This window comes from Zeugodacus cucurbitae, chromosome 6 (assembly GCF_028554725.1).
Source record: "Zeugodacus cucurbitae isolate PBARC_wt_2022May chromosome 6, idZeuCucr1.2, whole genome shotgun sequence".
NCBI classification, from domain to species: domain Eukaryota; kingdom Metazoa; phylum Arthropoda; class Insecta; order Diptera; family Tephritidae; genus Zeugodacus; species Zeugodacus cucurbitae.
The window spans coordinates 50,847,315-50,866,818 of NC_071671.1; the positions used below are offsets into that span (position 1 = coordinate 50,847,315).

The window sequence follows — 19,504 nt, forward strand, 5'->3', positions numbered from 1 at the left end:
AGAGATAAAATAATGTTTTTTATTTACAAAATTAACAAAAATATAAGAAATATTAAAAAATATACCTTTCGGAATGCATCACAATGCTCTAACAATTTGCTCTACGGAAGTACGCATCAATCAAGTAGCAATGACGGAATACATGTGTGTAGGTATGTCGTTTGTAAGTGAATATATTCCATTTGTCGAAGAAAATTTGCAATTTATAATCTATTCTAAAAATTTGTAGATGTTAGCTTTAAAATGTGCTAGCTTAATGCCATTCGGATGGTTGTGAGCTTCCTAGTACTTTCATATATATATATATATGCAGTTCGCTATTAGTAGTTAAGGTGATCTCTGACACTAGTGCTGCCGGAGGTAACCTCAATCACCCAGACATTGTATAATTTGATAAATATTTATTAAAATTGTTTTATTTTAATAACTATTTTATAAATTTGCATTTGCAAACCAATTAAAGGACGTGTATAATACAATACACTTTTAATACTCAATTCAAATGCCAAAGAACTAATTAGTCAACTCCTTTCCGGCGGATGTGGTACTAGAGAAATGAGAAATCATGTTGAACATTACAAAAATTCCTTATGACGTTATATTAAGAAGTCTTACTGTTCACATGCTAATTTACTTACTTGCATATAAATATCAATTTTCACTTTAAATAATATATTTTCATGACATAGATCTATTTGAGAGATAAATATTTTTATTATTACAAACTTCATGTTGGAACAATGTCTGTATGTCTATTTTATTTTTGAATTTGTAGGTATGTAATTATACATATGGTTGTATGTAGAATAAATCTACAACAGGTGACTTATTTTCGTTTGCTATCGCTTTTTAATAGAGGTTCTGACTTCAGTTTTTCCAAAAATACCGGTTGCATGTCTGTGAACCAGGAAATCTCTTCACAACGAACCTTCACCGGACCGTCTTTGCAAGTCAGCCAGTATGTGCTCATGAGACCTTTACCCTAAAAGGAAATAAAATTTATGTTAAATCTACTGCTCTAAAGGTTTCTTTGATGTTTAAATATATTTGTAAAAGTAAAAATTAGAATTCACTACAGAATTTCTTAATAAATAAAAATGTAACATTAACATAATTTTAGCCGATATAATATTAATATTGTTAACAGTAAATAATATAAAAAAGAACAAACGGAATTCTTTAGCAGAAACATTATATTTTACAGAAACAGAATTTTTAACAGTTAAAGCAGAAATGTATTTTAACAGCATCAGAATTTTAACAGAAATACTATAATTTTTACAGAAGCACAATTTTTTACAGAAACAAAATTTTCAGCAGAATAAAATTTTTTACAGAAACAGAAACATAATATTTTACAGAAACTGAATTTTGAACAGAAGCAGAATTTTTAACGAGAGGGAGAGAACAGTAACCTTTTAAATAAAATTTCCAAGAAGAAACGTATTTTAACAGCAATAGAATTTAAACAGAAGCATAATTTTTATAGAAGCAGAATTTTTCACAGTACCAACATTTTTAACAGAATCACAATTCTTTAGCAGAAACTTAATTCTTTACAGAAGCAGAATTTTTAATAGTGTCCGACCGATACCAAAATTTTGGCCGATGCCGATGCCGATGCCGATTAATCGGCCAGTTGGCAAAGAATCGGCCGATGCCGAACTAAAAACAAAGACAAATAACATCACAAAATAGGTAAACAACTCAATTCACATGTAAATATGAAATTGTTTAGTGATTGTATTGTAGAGTGAAATAATCGATTTTTTATTTTTTGCTTATTCGAAAGTTTATAATTTCAAAAATAGCCTGTGAAAGGTAAGGTCGTATCTTGAATAGTTTTTGAATGGCAGCGTTCTAAAGAGCAATCGCTCACATGTATGAGCCGCTATAGTCAAAACTTAAAACGCGTTTTTCTCGAAACGACTTTTCACAAATCAACAGATCAACCTCAAATTTAAACTGAATGTTCTTGAATATATTTACTACACAATGACATACGATCTTTTTGATTTGTTGAAAATTGTTAATTTGGCATTTAAAAAACGACCATTTTTTAACTATAAAATCGAAATTTTTTTCAGAACTACGCCATTTTGTTAATATTTGATATCTTTCAATAATCGTAGGTCATTGTATAAGGAAAATATATAACTTCAATAACCTTTTTAAATTTTTGTGTATCAGTTACTCATTCGGCCGGAATCATGTCAGCAGTTGGGGAACTTTTTTTTAAATTAATTTAATAATTTTCATGGGTTACACTGGGTTACCCCTTAAGGACAAATATGAGCATTAAGGCCAATATTCGAAAATAGTAGGTCTAGTAAAAAGAATCCGTTATTTTCAAAGATATGACTTTTGTCATTTATATCTCGCATTGTGAAAGGCGGCAAATAGTGATAGTGACTCAATAGAAACTTCGGAAACTTGTTTGAGAGGTTCTTTTCCATGCAACTTAGGCCTATGTTCCAGGCCAGCACCAAGTGATTATTACGTGACCCTGTCTATGGCAAACTTTTAGTTACGAATGCTTCTATAATAGTGGCTTTATGACATTATCTTCAAAATCTCAACAATTTTAAACAAAACTGTACATATTTGACATAAATCGAATGTTTCTAGCAGTGCTAAATAAAACCTATCATTAATGCAAAATTGTTGAATTTCTTTATACTAGACTTAAATTATCACCATGATGAATTGTTAGTTTAGGAATTCAAATTTTATGCTCTAAAGAAATCAAAAAAGAAAAAAAAAATGTATTTTAGTATAATCCGAAAGAAGTAGAAAGAATCGGCTAAGAATCGGCCAAATATGGCCGATGCCGATACCGATGCCGATGCTTAATTTTGTGGCCGGTACTGGCCGATGCCGATTAATCGGTCGGTCTCTAATTTTTAACAATACATGTTGCTTTTCAAATATTTTTTTCGATTTTATTTACAACAGCGGTTAAGCCAAGACTATAAATGGTGTCAATTAGGAAATTCGTTTTAGAAAAAACCCTTTCCTTTCCTTATTTTAAAAAATATGAATTTCTTTCTATCAGATTCCACATACAGTTACAGTTAGCATACATCAGTGTATGAGGCGGTGCTAAGTGCTGGAGTGAGTGACTTTACTAGACTTTTAAATTTTAATAACAAAAAATTGTAATTCATTCATTTACCTTCACATCAATAAGTCCACGGTGTTCGGTGCGAAAGCCACCAATCCTATGCAGTGCTTCATTCATTTCTTCCGTGATGTGAATTTTGTGTGACTCACCGGTCGACTCCATGCGCGACGCCGTATTCACGGTGTCGCCAAATAGACAGTAGCGTGGCATTTTCGTGCCGACAATCCCGGCGACCACCGGCCCCGTGTGGATGCCACAACGAATTTGCAGAGTTCCCGTTGAACGTGGTATTTTGAAAAAGGACGATGCGTCCAGTAAATCAAGCGCCATTGTGGCAATTTCCGAAACATGCTTCTCGCCTGCCCCACGCCATGTACCCGCCACATGTGTGTGTGTAGGTGTTCGTGTTCCGCCATTGTATGGATGATAGGGTGCATGCAGCCGGATGCGGAGATTATAGTCGGTTGTCAGGGCAAACGCGATGAGTTGTAGAAGAAACAAGAAAAAATTAAAAAGGAGCAAAAAAAAGGGGTGTTGCTGAGTGCATAATAATTTTCGCTTGACAGAAGGTTACAATTTTTCCCCAACAAGTTGATTATTTGCACACCAAGCGCACACATCTGTATAAATTACCACTTTATGTGAGCATATGATTAACTATGTAGGTATTTTTGTACTGCAACTGAATGGGAATTAACATGTCATAAGCATAAATGTATATATTCATCTATGTATGCTCAAACACGCTTGTTTTTCTTTTTTATAATTTCTTTGAGGTTATGTTTGCTTGTGATACAATTGCTCTAAATATATACATATACATACATACGTACTTGTGACATGTCAAAATGTTTGTTCAATATTGACCTACCATTTTTGACTGGCAGTCCTGATGCTACCATATAGGAGTCACCTATGGTCTCCACTTTATAAACGTCATAGCATTCAATGCGCTCATCAAAAACCCGATAAATTGAGTTCAGAAAGGTGACCACCTGAAATATTCAAATTTATGATATATCATGTAAAGTTATATTTAAATACAGAAAGATGAGAGCGTAGTTTAGAAAAGTGAGGTTAGTTCAAAAAGAATGATTTACTAAGTTGATGGTTGGGATATAAATTAATTTGTATTATTTTTTAAGAGGTCCTTATTTCGGAAAGCTCATTAAACATATCGTTGCTAAAGTAACATATCGTTATCATATCTAGTGATATTATAGGCATTCAATTATATACCGTTGGCTTGAAATAATGCCAAAGATGAAGTTTTGTTTTGACATAGGCTCCCCATTAAGTTAATTATCTGACCGTTATTATATATTCCAATCAAGGACACAAGACAGTATGGAACGACGTTCCCACGACAGTCGGGTCTACGTAACAGAACCAAATAAATTCTATGAGGGATATATTCTTCCCCTATAATAACAACAAAATACGAAAGAGATGGAAAAATTACTCATATGGACTATCCCCATTATAGCCAAGCGGCAATGAAATCTTTATAAGGGTTCTACTAAGCGGAATTCCAAGTCTTGTAAAGATTGAGGATATGTCGGACGATTATATTGATTTTTGTTAGATTTCTTCTGGTGGTTTTATGTTTACTAATTATTTTGTTTTTTAAATTTGTATTTGCCTCGACTAGAATATGAATTAATGACCTCGGATATGACGAGATAAAGTTAATACAAACCTCCAAAGGTGTACATCTTGCAGCCATCTCTGTGAAACCGACGATGTCGCTGAAGTAAACTGTTACGGCTTCATACATTTCGGCGGGTACCTGTATTGTAGAACATCAAAAATAATATTCATAAACAGGAAATGAAATTTGCATGTGATGCTTGAAATGTGACCTGCAAAGGTACTTTATAAGATTCGCACAACTTTTTAATGCAATTATAGAATAAGTTTTCCCTCGATTTTTGGATCTTCCTTTTTGAACGTGATACCATTTTTTATTAAATCGTTCCTACAATCGTTGGGTATGGGTATCCGCAACTAACTGAATTTATATGCGTCGAATTATTGACAACTCAGAAGTGTTCCTCAATAAACATTGAGAAGATCAATAGTAAATGCCCATATTCTTTCTTATATATTTACCTGTTGTGTTTGTTTTAGCTGCATGGCAACACTGGGCGGCAGCATTTGAAATAGTAGTGAATCACTTTTACGTTTCTCCCTTTTCAACTCTTTGGCTTTCTGAGCGAGATTCAGTGCATACATCTTGGGGAAGATAACAAATAAAACAGTTATCGTAAAATTTGAAGAAATTAGTTATTTAATATGTTTAATTACCTGGATGGTAGCAGCAGCATTCTTGACTAAAATTATAATGATTGGAGAGACGCAGAGAACGACGACCAAGATAGCTATGCCTACCGCCTCTTTATTGGCTGCCTCAGATAGGTTTGTGTCGACATATTCTCTATGGAGGACAGTAAATATTGAATGTGTGTATAAAGACCATATTATACCCGAGGGGAGATTCACAATAAATAGGCTTTAAAGTTTAAGGTTTGTGTAGCCCTTAAATGGATTTTCAATAACTTCGTCTATTATGTGCAGTCTATCCTAACTGATCTAGTTAGATTGTCTGGACCAACCGATCAGTCCAAATTTGAGTTCAAAATCGCACTACAAATAATTAAAGACTATCGTTCGGCAAACGACTTTAGAAGGTCTGAATATTTTCAAATTACATACAAGAACTATTTGGTTTTAGGGCTAAGCCCATGGGATTTTGGAAATGAACTAAGTTCCTTAAAGTTAAAAAATTCTGATGTTTAACATTGTGTTTCAGCAAAAAATAATACTGATGATTTTTCTCTGTCAAATTGGAATACTGATGATTTTTCTCTGTCAAATTGGAATTTACCCAGAAACTTAATTCGATATATTGAAAATACGCGTATGTTTAATTTTTCACCGACTCAAAAAGTGACAACTTATATCTTCCATAGGTAGGATCTTTGCGAAAGAAGTATTCTGTTGTTCAAGCTCTTCCAAGCATTTTTAGATCAATAACCGTATTTTTTAAATCAACGACAGTCAACTAACTGATTATCGAAACGTACGACTCGAATTGAGCCTCCGAATATTAGACGAGCGAGCTTCAGGGACTTGCACCTTTCCAAAAAGTCGAGTTTTTTTTTCCAAATTTATCTGAGAAAATCAGCGTTCTTCAAGTGGTACTTCGAACCACTCTAATAAATACTTATTACTGAAATACAACACTAACAAATATATTTACTTGATTTTGTGTCGCAGTGCATTCTGTAAAATTCGCAAATCATCTGTAAAATTATGCATGGCATCGTAATATTGTATAGCATTTCGTTCGTCCGATACACCTTGCTTGTTTTTGAAAACATTTGAGTTCCTGTAACGGTATTAAGCACACATAGCATATTTAATACTATACCCAAATATAGTTAGTAGTACTAACATTGCTTTCAGCCGCTTGTATTTGTCGGTTCTGGTTATATTCATATACATTGGTCTCAGACTGGGCACATAATTTAGCGTAGAGTTAATGAGTTCACGAGACAAAAACTCATAACGTATGAAGGAAACAAGTGCCTCCAAGCCCAGATAACCGCGTCCATAGTATTTGGTGCCAAAAGAGGCGGCAATATTCTGACATTCAATACTTTTTAATAGATTTTTGAAACCAAGCAGATAACTAATGAAGATATAAACATCGGATAGTATGATATTTAACTGTATTTTGTAATGTGGAATGTGTGTAAATTACCGCCAAACGCCACTGTTATCCGTTTCTTTAATTTGTTCAGTCAGATGATGGAGTAGCGCCCGATTAATGGCCGTATACCAATTCATAACATCCGTTATTGAACTGTCTTCGGGCTCAGAGCGCACACGATCTCTGGAAGAAGATAGAAGACTTTGTGAGCGGAAGATAGTAGTCAGGAAGTGGTTTCAGCCAGTTCTCGAGTGTTTACATGCGATATCAAAGAATAATAAAAAGCAACTGAAATTACCTGAATTCATTTAAGCGATTTTGAAATTCCGTACGATTGAGCATAACCTCAAAGTCTTCATCTTCATCTGGTAAAGTGGGTACACTAACCTCATTCCATGTCGTCAGATTATTCAAAGCGTTATCGGTTATTTCAAATCTCCGTGTTAAATTTGATCTATTGAATTTTTTGATAAAATTTCGTTTAAAGTATATTATATTAAACTGTGTGCGGAATAGATAAGATGTGTTCGCTTTTGATGATTAAAAACCATTAGAAATGCGAGGAAAATACGTATTCGGAAATTTCATTTATTATTTACAGTTTTTACTTTTTATATTATAAAAATAATAATTAAGTAGTATTAACTGATCTTATGGCAAGTTCTGTTGGATTAAATTTCAAAATATCATATCAAAATTAGCTCACCTCTCTATATTGCCATTTGTGAAAATATAGAAGGACACTTCCGATCTCTCCAGCTGTAGTCGGGTAACAACTTTTCCCAAGTTCGTAGCTATTGTTACCTTTTGTCCAAGAGTTAAGTCATGAAAGAATTAATGTCAAAAAAGAATTTCCCGTTATTTTTTGAACAGACCTCATATAAAAATCTGTATGTAAAAATTCTAAAACTTGCGCCTGTAAATCTATATACTGTTATTTCAACGTGATTGTTTGCAATTTTCTTAACTTTCTATTTGATTATCTAATTAATCTTCGGCCGTGTCTTATTCAACTTGACTGTGCAATAAATGCTAACCTACAAACATAAATACACTGTTGACTACTTATCTATATATATGCAGAGAGGCGCGTTTGAAGTGATAAATTTTAATCTGTATGTATTGGCCCATCATTCTTTGTACTGGACTAATGAAGATTAAAGCTATAGCAGGAAAGGAAGAAGCGTAAAATATTATGTCTCTGTGTGGATTGGAGGCACAAATCGTTTAAAAGAGCCTACAAAAATTGTACAGATGGGGTTTTGAATTGATTTAACAATGAAAGTGTTATGTGAAAGCTTGTAGAGAACTTGTGATTTAATTTCAAAAGATTTTATAAAATGTTTATTATCAGAACTAATTTTATCCCAGACTTGGTGATCATACTTTCGTACTCTCTTAAACTTTAATATAGCGAAATTTTAGTCGTTTCCTAGTTTTTAACTCTTGTACACTTAAATTTAGATATATACGAGGTGTGTTCAAAAAACAACGGGAATTTTCCTATTTTGAAAAATATTTATTCATTCGTCCACATTAATGTTGTCGCCTTCAAAATAATCCTCATTCGATATCATGCGAACACAGTCACTTTGTAGACTTAACCTCACTTTTAATACCGAATAAAAAGCCTTGTAGCCTTGTGGAAACATTCAGACGTCGTATGACAACGTAATACACACCACAAATACGAAGATAAGCTTAAGCAAACAGTAATTTCTTGAGCTACTGGCGAATGTACGAGTAGTCCGTAGTATATTGCCGGTCAGCATATTGCCAGTCACAATGAGTTTACTGTTTTCTGACGATAGACCACCAACCATTGACTTCTTATAATGTTTTCTTACGCAAACATACATACATACAAACACATAGGAGGCATGCGACAAGGTATCACTCACCTGCGTCTCAATGTCAGCTACTTCTGCTCTGTAGTCGAGAATTTCTTGCAGGATAACTGATGTTTGAACAATCAATGCAAGTATTGGAATGAATGGCAAAATTATCATCTGAAATAAATAAACAAATAAAAGCAGTAATAAATACTCATTAATTAATTAAATACGGTCAAGAGAGTAATCGTTTTAATTTTCAAAAAGAAAATACAACAGACTAATAAAGAGGCGGCTGGGAGTGCTGTCGGTGGAGATTTTATAAAATGTTGCTGATTTGGTAGTTGATTGTATAACAGAGTATCTAAGATTTCCTGGAGAGTGAGAAGCGGAAGCTATAACCATAGGCAACGTCCATGAGTAAGAGGTTTGACTTTTCACCCACAAGGGGATGATACCAATCTCTTGAAATCAGCTTTTACAAGAAGATCCCTAGAGTGGCAAAGTGACGCTGTTCTAGAAACGCTTGTTTAGAATCCTAAAGAATACTTGCACCAATATAAACTTATGAATTTGTAGAAAACCTGATCTAATCCCATAACTGTTGCTTCCTACTATCCACTCCAAAACAAAGTTCGGTCGAGCCATGGTATTTTAATCTTTTAATTATCATTAGTTTCACTTACTTGCATCAGCTGTATGCGACGTCCCGTTTTGATTGCCGGATTCCGTGCAGCAGCACTGCAACATTTACCCTCCACCGTGGTCGAGACATCCTCCGAACTGACCGAACGTATGGACATTTTATCCAAATGATTAGACACCTGTAAGTTCGGTTCAATATGCAGATGCTTATGTTGAATGTTGTTGTGTAAATTGGAATCGATTAGCATATTGTCATGAGCGTGATGATGATGCAGCTTTAAATTGTTGGAGTGTGTGCTCTGTGTATTCAGCGCTTTTGGCTCTGGTAGAGAGGTTGCAGTTTGAAAAAAACTATTGTCGGTGATATCAATTTTGATACTGGATATCCCTGTACCACCATCATTTCGTGCCAATTTTCGCTCTGCATCCGTGGTGTTGGTGATAGCGACCTCCATGTTTTTGCGTGGGTGACGATCTTGTGTTCTGGGTGGTGTTGCCATGCTAAATTTTTTTTTATACTTTTGTTGGGAACTGAAACACGGTCTAGGCTACTTCAAACTTATTCATTTTCTGTAGTAAAAGAAAATAAAAGAAATATTTTTCTGTGCTGCACGTCTTACTCCGATTTACCCACTTTTCAAGTCCGGTCGTAATGGTTCCCATAACATGGAAACGATTTTTAAACAATGGGGAGACGTTTTTTACAAATTCCACTAATAGAATATAAAGGATGGTTTTGGATAATCTAGTCTAGGCTGCCACGGGGGATAACTTAAAAATAGTGCACATTGGTAGAGCGCATGGAAACTGTACATTAAGTACTTCAGGAGACCGTGGCTTTTCGATGAGCTGCGAATCCACTAGAGACCAATAAGCAGTGGAAAGAGTGGACTCCCTGGCGAAGTCTCTACTCCCGGCGGGAGATGTGTCTTGAAATAGTGGCTCTTATGCTCGTCAATTTCATCATCATTGTCGCTAGATTTCTTTCCGTATTCAGGGGGTATTCAGATCTGAGAGCGGAAAAATCTTCTTGAAGCCAAGGTCGGATAATACATATGAAGGATGCGGAATTCGAATTTAAACCCCAATTCATGTAAATTTCAATTCGAATTTTCAATTGTGAAAGTATTCAATATGGTTTATTGGATCTTGGACTAAATTGTACTTGGGGCGGGAGAACTTGGAAAGGAGAAGAAAGAAATGATTACGGAATCATCCAAATATATCAGATATAAAAAACACAATGTAATTGGGCTGAGACAGAGCATTGGGGAAGTTAAAACTTTCAATGTAACCGCATAATCCTATCCGACAGTTGAAGAGTCTTGGAAGCTTTAAAACAACTCTCAGCGCTTTTTTATTTTGTTTGAGATCAGAGATTTCAACCTAAGACTTAAGAAGCAGTAAACACTCAACTAGTCAGCAAGCTTCCGTTAATTAAGTATAATGATAACTAACGTCCTGCAAGTTAAGCTTCTAATATCTTCATCACGTTCGAGTATTTATTTGTAGGTTTCGTGGAAATTAAAAATGTTTGAATGCGTTAGATAACAGTTGATAGCCACTTTCCATAGCGGAGGTCCACATTGTTGCACAGTCACATGTTGTTAGATAAATATATACGGAGGTATTGAATGAGTGCATGACCATATGCACGCATATGTTTATTATGTGATGAATTGCTGTCAAATAGGTTAGTTCAAATAGGTTGCTGGCGTATGAATGTTCATGTGTCGTTATGCATGTGCAGTTAGATCAATTATACAAATTGAAAAAATTGCAGACTGTGGCGCTTAACAACATTACTATGTATACTTGTATGTATCGGCCTTTACTATGTATGTATATAAAGCAAGTACCGTTTACTGCTATTAGTAGGGTGGGTCAAATAAAAGTAAGCTCGAGGAAACCTTCTAACGGTAATATCGTACACAGTAGTCGAGTGTGGGAGTAGTATGTAACAAACTTCAGGTAGATTGTGTGTACGAAACGTGTATCAAATATAAAATAATGGTTAAGAGCAAAACCAGTCTATAAATAAATAAAAAACTAGCGGAGTGAGAAGAATCTTATGAGTTGATCTTAGACTGATTTATTAAGTTAAATGTTTATTTAATGATTTTCAATATTTTTATATTAAATAAATAAATTGAATTTGTACTTAATGGCATAAATTTGTATGTAATAAGTTAATAATATCATTTTGATAAAAAATTATAAAAAATAAAGCTAAATTATAGAATAATTAGCTGATCCCGCAGTCGTTGCCCTGCGTGAAATTATTTGTTTTTAAAAGAATATTAAGTTGAATTAATATTGTATTGAAAAGCATTTATTTGCGATTTTTCTTCATTTTTTCAATGTAACGCCGCTTGATAAAAAACTTTTTGGTTTTTTTTTTTTGTACCAGTGCGTAAATGTGAAATGGTTTTCCAACTCGTGAACACTCCACGTATAACAGGCCGTATGCAAAACATTACATTTCCAGATTTATACCACACACTTCCAGCGACTGTCTTTGTGACCAGTTGATTGTCATCGCAAATGCAAGTCTCACTGGAAACTGAATACGTTTGAACTGAAATGGCAAATCATAAATCATCATGAATAATTGACGGCTTCGTCTTCATTTTCAACACTTCATTTTCGATCGATTTGTACGAACACAAATCTCTCGGAATTTGACTTGTATAATTTAAGTCATCGACATCGGTATTTTTGGCAGCTAAAATTGCGCGTGCACTCAACAGGAAGTGTTTGTCATTGGTTTGCCTGATAACAGGAAACCAAAGCGACAGTTATTATTCCACAGATCTTTCATAACTGATTGCTTCGAAATGACAAACAGGTTTTTCATTGATTTGCATGTTTAACGGAAGCTTCAGTACCGAATGTGCATTTTTTCCAACTTCTAGTAGCGTTGCAGCAATTCCAGTAGATGCGAGAGCCAACACAATTCCATTTTGAGATCGTATTTTTGCCAGTTCCGCCGAGCGCATCAAATTGTCCACTGTTTCCATCATTGATAGTCTTCATCAATTCATCAGAGGCACATTCAATAATGGAACATTTCTTGAAGTTGTTGTTCCAAAGTTATTCTGTCGTATGCACGCTCACATTCCAATGTACGATTCAGTACATTTCTGATTTGACGATTTGGCGCTGGCATATGAATTTCAGTCAAAAGTTTGCCACTAATAAGCAAACACAAATCTTTAATCAACTCCATTGTTTCATTGTAGATGTCATCGTTCATTTGCAATTCTGAATTCTCTATTACCACTTTCCCGAAATTTCCAATTTTTTTGGATAGATAGATTAGAAAAGAAAAATAAAAAAAAAAAACAAGTAAGAAAGGGCTAAGTTCGGGTGTAACCGAACATTTTATACTCTCGCAATTTATTTATTTAACTTTATTTATATTATATAATAGACAATTTGACCCACATATTCGTCATATATATTGTATAAAGTCCATTGAAAGTTGGAAACCATAATATTAGATTAGAAGCACCGAGGTCCTCGTGTTCGATATATGGGGCCTTAAAAACCTATGGTCCGATTTCGGCGTTTTTTAGAATGGGGCTGCCACACTTTTAACATAGTATTTGTGCAAAGTTCTGCACCGATATCTTCACTAGTGCTTACTTTATATATAGTAAAGTAAACGATTCAGATTGTCTTCAAAGTTCTGGTATATAGGAAGTAGGCGTGGTTGTGAAGCCATTTGGCTTATTTTCACAACATATCATTGGGATGTAAGGAAACTATCACAAACCAAGTTTCATTGAAATCGGTCGAGTAGTTCCTGCGATATGGTTTTTGACCCATAAGTAGGCGACGCCACGCCCATTTTCCATTTTGTAAAAAAATCTGAGTGCAGCTTCCATCTGCCATTTCTTATGTGAAATTTAGTGTTTCTGACGTTTTTCGCTAGTGAGTTAACCCACTTTTAGTAATTTTCAACCTAACTTTTGTATGGGAGGTGGGCGTGGTTATGATCCGATTTTTTTTAATTTTTGGACTGTATTAGGAAGTTGCTTAAAAAAACGACTGTAGAAAGTTTGGTTTATATAGCTCTATTGGTTTCCGAGATATCTACAAAAAAGTTAGTAGGGGCGGGGCCACGCCCACTTCCCCAAAAAAATTACATCCAAATATGCCCCTTCATAGTGCGATCCTTCATACCAAATTTTATTTCCAAAGCTTTATTTATGGCTTAGTTATGGCACGTTATGAGTTTTCGGTTTTCGCCATTTTGTGGGCGTGGCAGTGGTCCGATTTTGCTCATTTTCGAAAGCAACCTTCCTATGTGCCAAGAAATAAGTGTGCCAAGTTTCATCAAGATATCTTAATTTTTACTCAAGTTACAGCTTGCACAGACGGACGGACGGACGGACGGACGGACAGACAGACATTCGGATTTGAACTCCACTCTTCACCCTGATCACTTTGGTATATATAACCCTATATCTAACTCGTTTAGTTTTGGGTGTTACAAACAACCGTTATGTGAACAAAACTATAATACTCTCTTTAGCAACATTTGTTGCGAGAGTATAATTATTGAAATTTTAGAAATTATTAGTTATCACAAAAACGGTACTCACGGACTTGTTTTAAGATCATTAAAAGAGAAATATTTCTTTCATACATAACTTTTGTGTATCTTGAACCACTTTCGCAGCGCAAGGTCCGTTTTTTACACATTTACCACTGTTACTTCGCTCCTATTGCAGCGTGATGCTATATAGCCTATAGCCTTCCTCGATAAATGGACTATCCAATACAAAAAGAATTATTCAATTCGAACCAGTAGTTTCGGAGATTATCGCGTTCAAACAAACAAACAAACTCTTCAGCTTTATAATATTAGTATAGATATAATAAAAATATTTAGAAATCACAAATTTTTTGTTTAGATAACTTTCATTATACGAATTTCAAAATATGAAAAAAATAAATAAACTGCTGAGGGTTGATTTATTAATAAAATACTTTTTGGCATAACATATTTCATATAAATAAAAAATAAAATTAATAAAAGAAATATCGAATATTAAATTAAAAATGTTTAGAAATCACTAAATCCTTTTTATTAAAGAATTAGGGGTAGTCAGGATTTTCAAAAAAAAAAAAATTTTGCATTTTAGTTGAGTGCAATATCTTAAAAATATTCTCTGAAAATTTGAAATTGATCCGATAATTATTTTTCGAGTTATTCGACAAATAACAAAGAGAACTTTAAATGCGTTTTTCTCAAACTATGTTTTTTGTAGTGGTGACAACTGTAACTCGAAAACCGTTCAATAGATTTTAATGAAATTTCTACGACTTTTAGAATAAATATTTATCCTGGGCCAAAGAATTTTTTAATTTCAATTTTTTAAGACCAAATTTAGAAAAAAATTTCCTGTGACCACCATATTGTTAATTCTTGAAAAAAAACATCGATCCGGCCCTGACGCGTCCATATATCTTTTTAGTGTGTTTCTCAATTTCATTTTTAACATAACCTTAAACTTAAACCCACATGTAAAAAAAACTATCCTCAATTACATTTGTAATGACTTGCTGTTTTCCAAAAAATAATGTGCCCTAAAGTTTTTAGCTTTCAAGCTTTTTAAAAAATTTCGTTGAATGTCAGAAGTTAGCTTTAATGGACTATAATTAAAAAAAATATTTTTTTCCTCTGTATTTTTCATCCACTCAACTCTACCAGTCACCCAAGTGCTTGCTTCCAGCGTTCTCTTCATCAATGATCTGTTCGCGGCAATGTTCAAGGAAAGCTATCTAAAGTGTATCGCCCTTTATGAAAACTTTATATGCATTTACTTACATCGGTTACTTTGTTGTAAATGCATACATACTTACATACATATCTATGTGCAATTATATATTGGTGTATAAGTATATATATGTAAGCAAGTTACTTGCAGGATGACTAGTGTTCCTCCTATCCAATCAACCAAACAAAGGTGATTATGGCCAATACTGCTCTTGGCTATCCATATGTGACATACATATATACATGTATTTATGTATAAATGTATATATGTATGCATCTATATATTCATGCGTAAAAACAGCGTTAGACAAATAGTAGTTCTCTCGTATATATCTCATCGCTTGTCTATTGACTCTTTGTGGGGGTGGGCGCGTACACTCGTACATTCATACATACTGTTAACGTATGTACTTAGGTGTGTCATTATTTATAATCACATTCGTACATATGAATGAATGCGCGTTAATTCGTTTGATTAAAAACAGAATTCCATTGAAAACTACATTTAACGTCTTTGTACTTTTATACTTTTTTTTGCAATGTCATGTGATGCGCCGCGACTGCTCTCATTTATGGTTCCTTGTTATTATTATTATTATGCGCAATTTCATTTCAATTGCATGGCGCTTGGTATTAAGCTGACTTTGTGTCACACATTTCTAACATGTATCCTTGTATTCACTCCTTTACCATTTGTTGTACTAAACTACATAACTGCATTCATCCAATTTTACACGTGTGAAAAATGTATGTACATATATTTATTAAGCAAAATTAATATTTTTCCATAGTCGATTATGTTTTCGTACAGTTTCAATACGTTTTGGCATAGTTTCAACCAGTTTTTCGTGTTGTATTTCAGGGAGTCTGGGAGTCATGCTGCCTAGTTGAGCTCCTGGGGCTGTAGGGCCCTAAGTTGACCACTCCCTGAGGGTGGCGGCGCGTTGCGCAAACTAGGTGCAAGTTGCACTGCCGTAGAGGCAACAGTCGCCGTAGTGCGTTATGGGGGACCATATAACGTGTGGTCGACTCTCTATGGGTCTTAAGGCCAGAACAGGTCTTAAGATGGCTCCAGCCACTGCATGAATTACACCTAATCGAAGTGGAGTTTAGATGGAGCTTCTTGGCGCATAAGCAGCAGAAAAATATCTCAGGCCCTGGGTTGGACTCAATGCCAGCCCGGAATAAGAGGATGTGGAGCAGCCCTGCAGCTACCCCTTTCTCCTTGGTCCGACCCCATCGAAACAGCATGTTTCCTGGGCATCCCGTTAGATGAACTCGACGACAACTAGACTTATGCTATCCGTTCTAGCAGGGCTGGATAATCGCTACAACAACAACATCATTACAAAATTTTAACTACGCTTTCACATGCTTGTCGGACAATGAATGGTTTTTTGTTTGATAGCTGAGACTATACCAATTCGTCGAAGCGTTCCACGCGCCGACCTCTGACTAACATTCATGTTAATTATTCTGCAGTTAATTTTGGTGTTATGAATAGTTACGCCTGACTATTCGTTCCATAACTCGAATAAGAGCTCTACTGCCGTGAGTAACCGCAGGCGGCCAATACCATTCCAAGCGGGCTCCATATCGGGCTTTTTTGTGCGCCTAAGACTAAGACGTACTATGACCTATTTTTAATTTCTTTGCAATTTCTCGTGATAATTTCTTATCTTTTGTGAACCTACAAATAATTAATTCCAATTCATCTGATATTTTATGCATTTTTAACATTTTAAGGACTGTATGTGCCATTAGGAATATTTATTACATTTATAACATAATTAAAACAAGAAAAAAAACGTTAACTTCGGCTATACCGAAGCTAATATACCCTTCACAGGTGCATTTCTTTTAGTAACTATGTGTTTAAGCAAATCTAAAGACGTAAGAAAAAGTAAGTAACAAAAAGAAAACATTTTACTAATTCTTTTTAGCCGGGTTGTTTGCTAGAAACATTAAGGTTATATAGTTAACCGATCTGAACAATTTCTTCGAAGATTATATTATTACCTTAAGCAGTAATCCATATCAAATTTCGCGAAGATACCACGTCAAATGCGGAAGTTTTCCATACAAGCCCTTGATTCCGATCGTTCAGTTTGTATGACAGCTATATGATATAGTGGTCCGATATCGGCAGTTCCGACAAATGAGCAGCTTCTTGAAGAGAAAATAACATCTGCAAAATTTCAAAACGATATCTTAAAAACTGAAGGACTAGTTCGTATATATACAGACAGACAGACAGACGGACGGACAGACAGACAGACAGACGGAAATGGCTAAATCGACTCAGTTCAACATACTGATCATTTATATATGTACTTTATAGGGCCTCCGACGCTTCCTTCTGGGTGTTACAGACTTCGTGACAAACTTAATATACCCTGTTCAGGCTATAATAAATTCTTCGTTAGTTTTCTGCGTCCAAGACATACCGTAGAATATTTACGTTGCACTTTTTCGCTCGAGGTTATTACAAGCATCATATCATACCAAAATAAACCTCTCTTTAATATGAGATTAAAAAAAACATTCAAGAACAACATTATTGGAATCAGTTGTTGTTGTTATCCTAGGTTAGGTCAAGGCGTGGGAAAGAAGAAATTGTTGGTTACAAAATAAGAAATACAAAATAAATATAAATAAAATAAAAGTATTTTTTTATTATTAAATAAAAAATGTTAATTTCACAACCGATAAATAACTTTCTAATTTAATGACTGTAATTTTTTTTAATATTTTTTTGTGTTATTCCTATATTTTTTTAATGAACATTATAATATACATAGGCAAATATATACAACAAGTTTGACTGTTTACATATTTGTGTCTTTAGTAGGATTTCTCTAGATTTAATAATAATATTTTCTAAAATTTTGTTAAAAATAAATTTTGTGACTAAAAACTCTGACTAATACTTGTGCAGACTCTAACTTTCTTAACTTCTGAAATAAATGGTTTTAATACCATTGTATGGGAAAGACTGCTGGTGGTCTTTAAACATTCATACATATAGGCGCTTAATTTCAGTATATGTATATAAACATAAATTATTTAAATTTATTTTTGTCCAAACTTGTTTACTCCACAAAAGACTTTATTATCAGTAACACACACATATATATATACAGAGGTAGTCAAAATTATTTACACATGGGACGTTTTTTAACATGTTTCCCGAGCGAATGAAATATGGCGGAGAAATAAGCAAATGAACTGAAGACTCGCAGTAGTCAAAAGTATTTACACACATTTTTTTGCGTCAAAAGTATTTACACACAACATGAACTGTATTATCCTGTTCTTATTTAATGATAACTTTAAAATTTTAATGTTCAGTATAAATTCCTATTCTAAAGCGCAGGGATGTGCGGAGGTCAACTTGATTTGCTTCATTTAAAACTTTTGTAGGTAAAGATCCTTTATAAAATGGAGCATTATCCTGTTGTAAAATGTAGTCAATAGTTCGAAAAGGCCGACAGACCACTATAATGGCATGGTCATGTGAATTCTAATATATCCCGATGATTTAGGGTCTCTAAATTAGTACCAAATCTCAAAAACTGAAGTAAAGAAAATTTCCCCAAAAAATCATAAGGTCACTCCCGACTCTATTTAGCGTCTAAACCTCTTCTTCTAGCGTCTTATTCCTCTTCTTACGAGGTAAAGACATAAAGCGTATACTAAAGAAGCCCTGGAACTAAAATTCAGCCTTATCTGCCCACGACAGGCTTTAGGATGCAATCAATGGCAAATGAGAGGCATATCGCTTTTTTGGTTTCGGAAATAAAGCTTTCATGATTTTGGAAGTGGTCAACTTTATGCACAACGTAGGTATTTATGTTACTATTTTTAAATGTCCTTAACAGTGTAGCATCATTGACTGTTCATGCAATATGCTGATTCGATGCTGCTGCAATATTAACAGGACTAATTGTGGGATTTTGTATGACAGATCCTACTAATCTTCTGCATTCTCTTTGAGTTATCAAAGGTTTCTGCCCAATTATCTTTAAATTGCCCTTGCAATACTTCGTTTCCTTCTTTTTAATAACATTATAAACAGTATTCCATCAAATTCTATAAATTTTAACTAACTCCGAAGCCTAAACCCGAGTCTTAAATTTAGTAACAGTCTCCAATCTAGTTATAATCGATAATTAATTTGTTTTCGATATTTTATTTACCAATTTTTATATTTTAAGGCTGAGTTAGTTTGTTAAGAATGCAATAGAATCAAATTACTACTTTTGCTCAAACCAAATCCAATGATAAAGGCTAAATCGCCGTGTGTAAATACTTTTGACTACTGCGAGTCTTCAGTTCATTTGCTTATATCTCCGCCATATTTCTAGCTATTCTAGCCAAACCGACTTCATTCGCTCGGG

At 34.2% G+C, this 19,504-nt stretch overlaps 1 protein-coding gene across 1 annotated transcript; it reads right to left on the reverse strand.

Moving 5' to 3' along the window:
- Positions 1-708: 708 nt before the first annotated feature.
- On the reverse strand, positions 709-10,374 carry LOC105214543 (uncharacterized). The gene is made up of 13 exons (XM_011188030.3): positions 9,358-10,374; positions 8,741-8,848; positions 7,546-7,643; positions 7,138-7,293; positions 6,891-7,022; positions 6,582-6,818; positions 6,387-6,515; positions 5,432-5,561; positions 5,237-5,359; positions 4,824-4,913; positions 3,996-4,119; positions 3,176-3,483; positions 709-982 (listed from the first exon to the last, which is right to left on the reverse strand). The coding sequence occupies exons 1-13, from the start codon at positions 9,814-9,816 to the stop codon at positions 827-829; spliced, it is 2,250 nt and encodes a 749-aa protein (XP_011186332.2). The 5' UTR covers positions 9,817-10,374; the 3' UTR covers positions 709-826.
- Between the last annotated feature and the right edge of the window lie 9,130 nt (positions 10,375-19,504).

Coding starts and splice junctions, on each gene's coding strand:
- LOC105214543 (XM_011188030.3), bottom strand. CDS start 9,816: ATGGCAACACCACCCAGAACACAAGATCGTCACCCACGCAAAAACATG. Junction 7,644..8,740: donor TAGCTGACATTGAGACGCAG/GTGAGTGATACC, acceptor CTTGGACAAAAG/GTAACAATAGCTACGAACTT. Junction 983..3,175: donor GTGGACTTATTGATGTGAAG/GTAAATGAATGA, acceptor ATTTCCTTTTAG/GGTAAAGGTCTCATGAGCAC.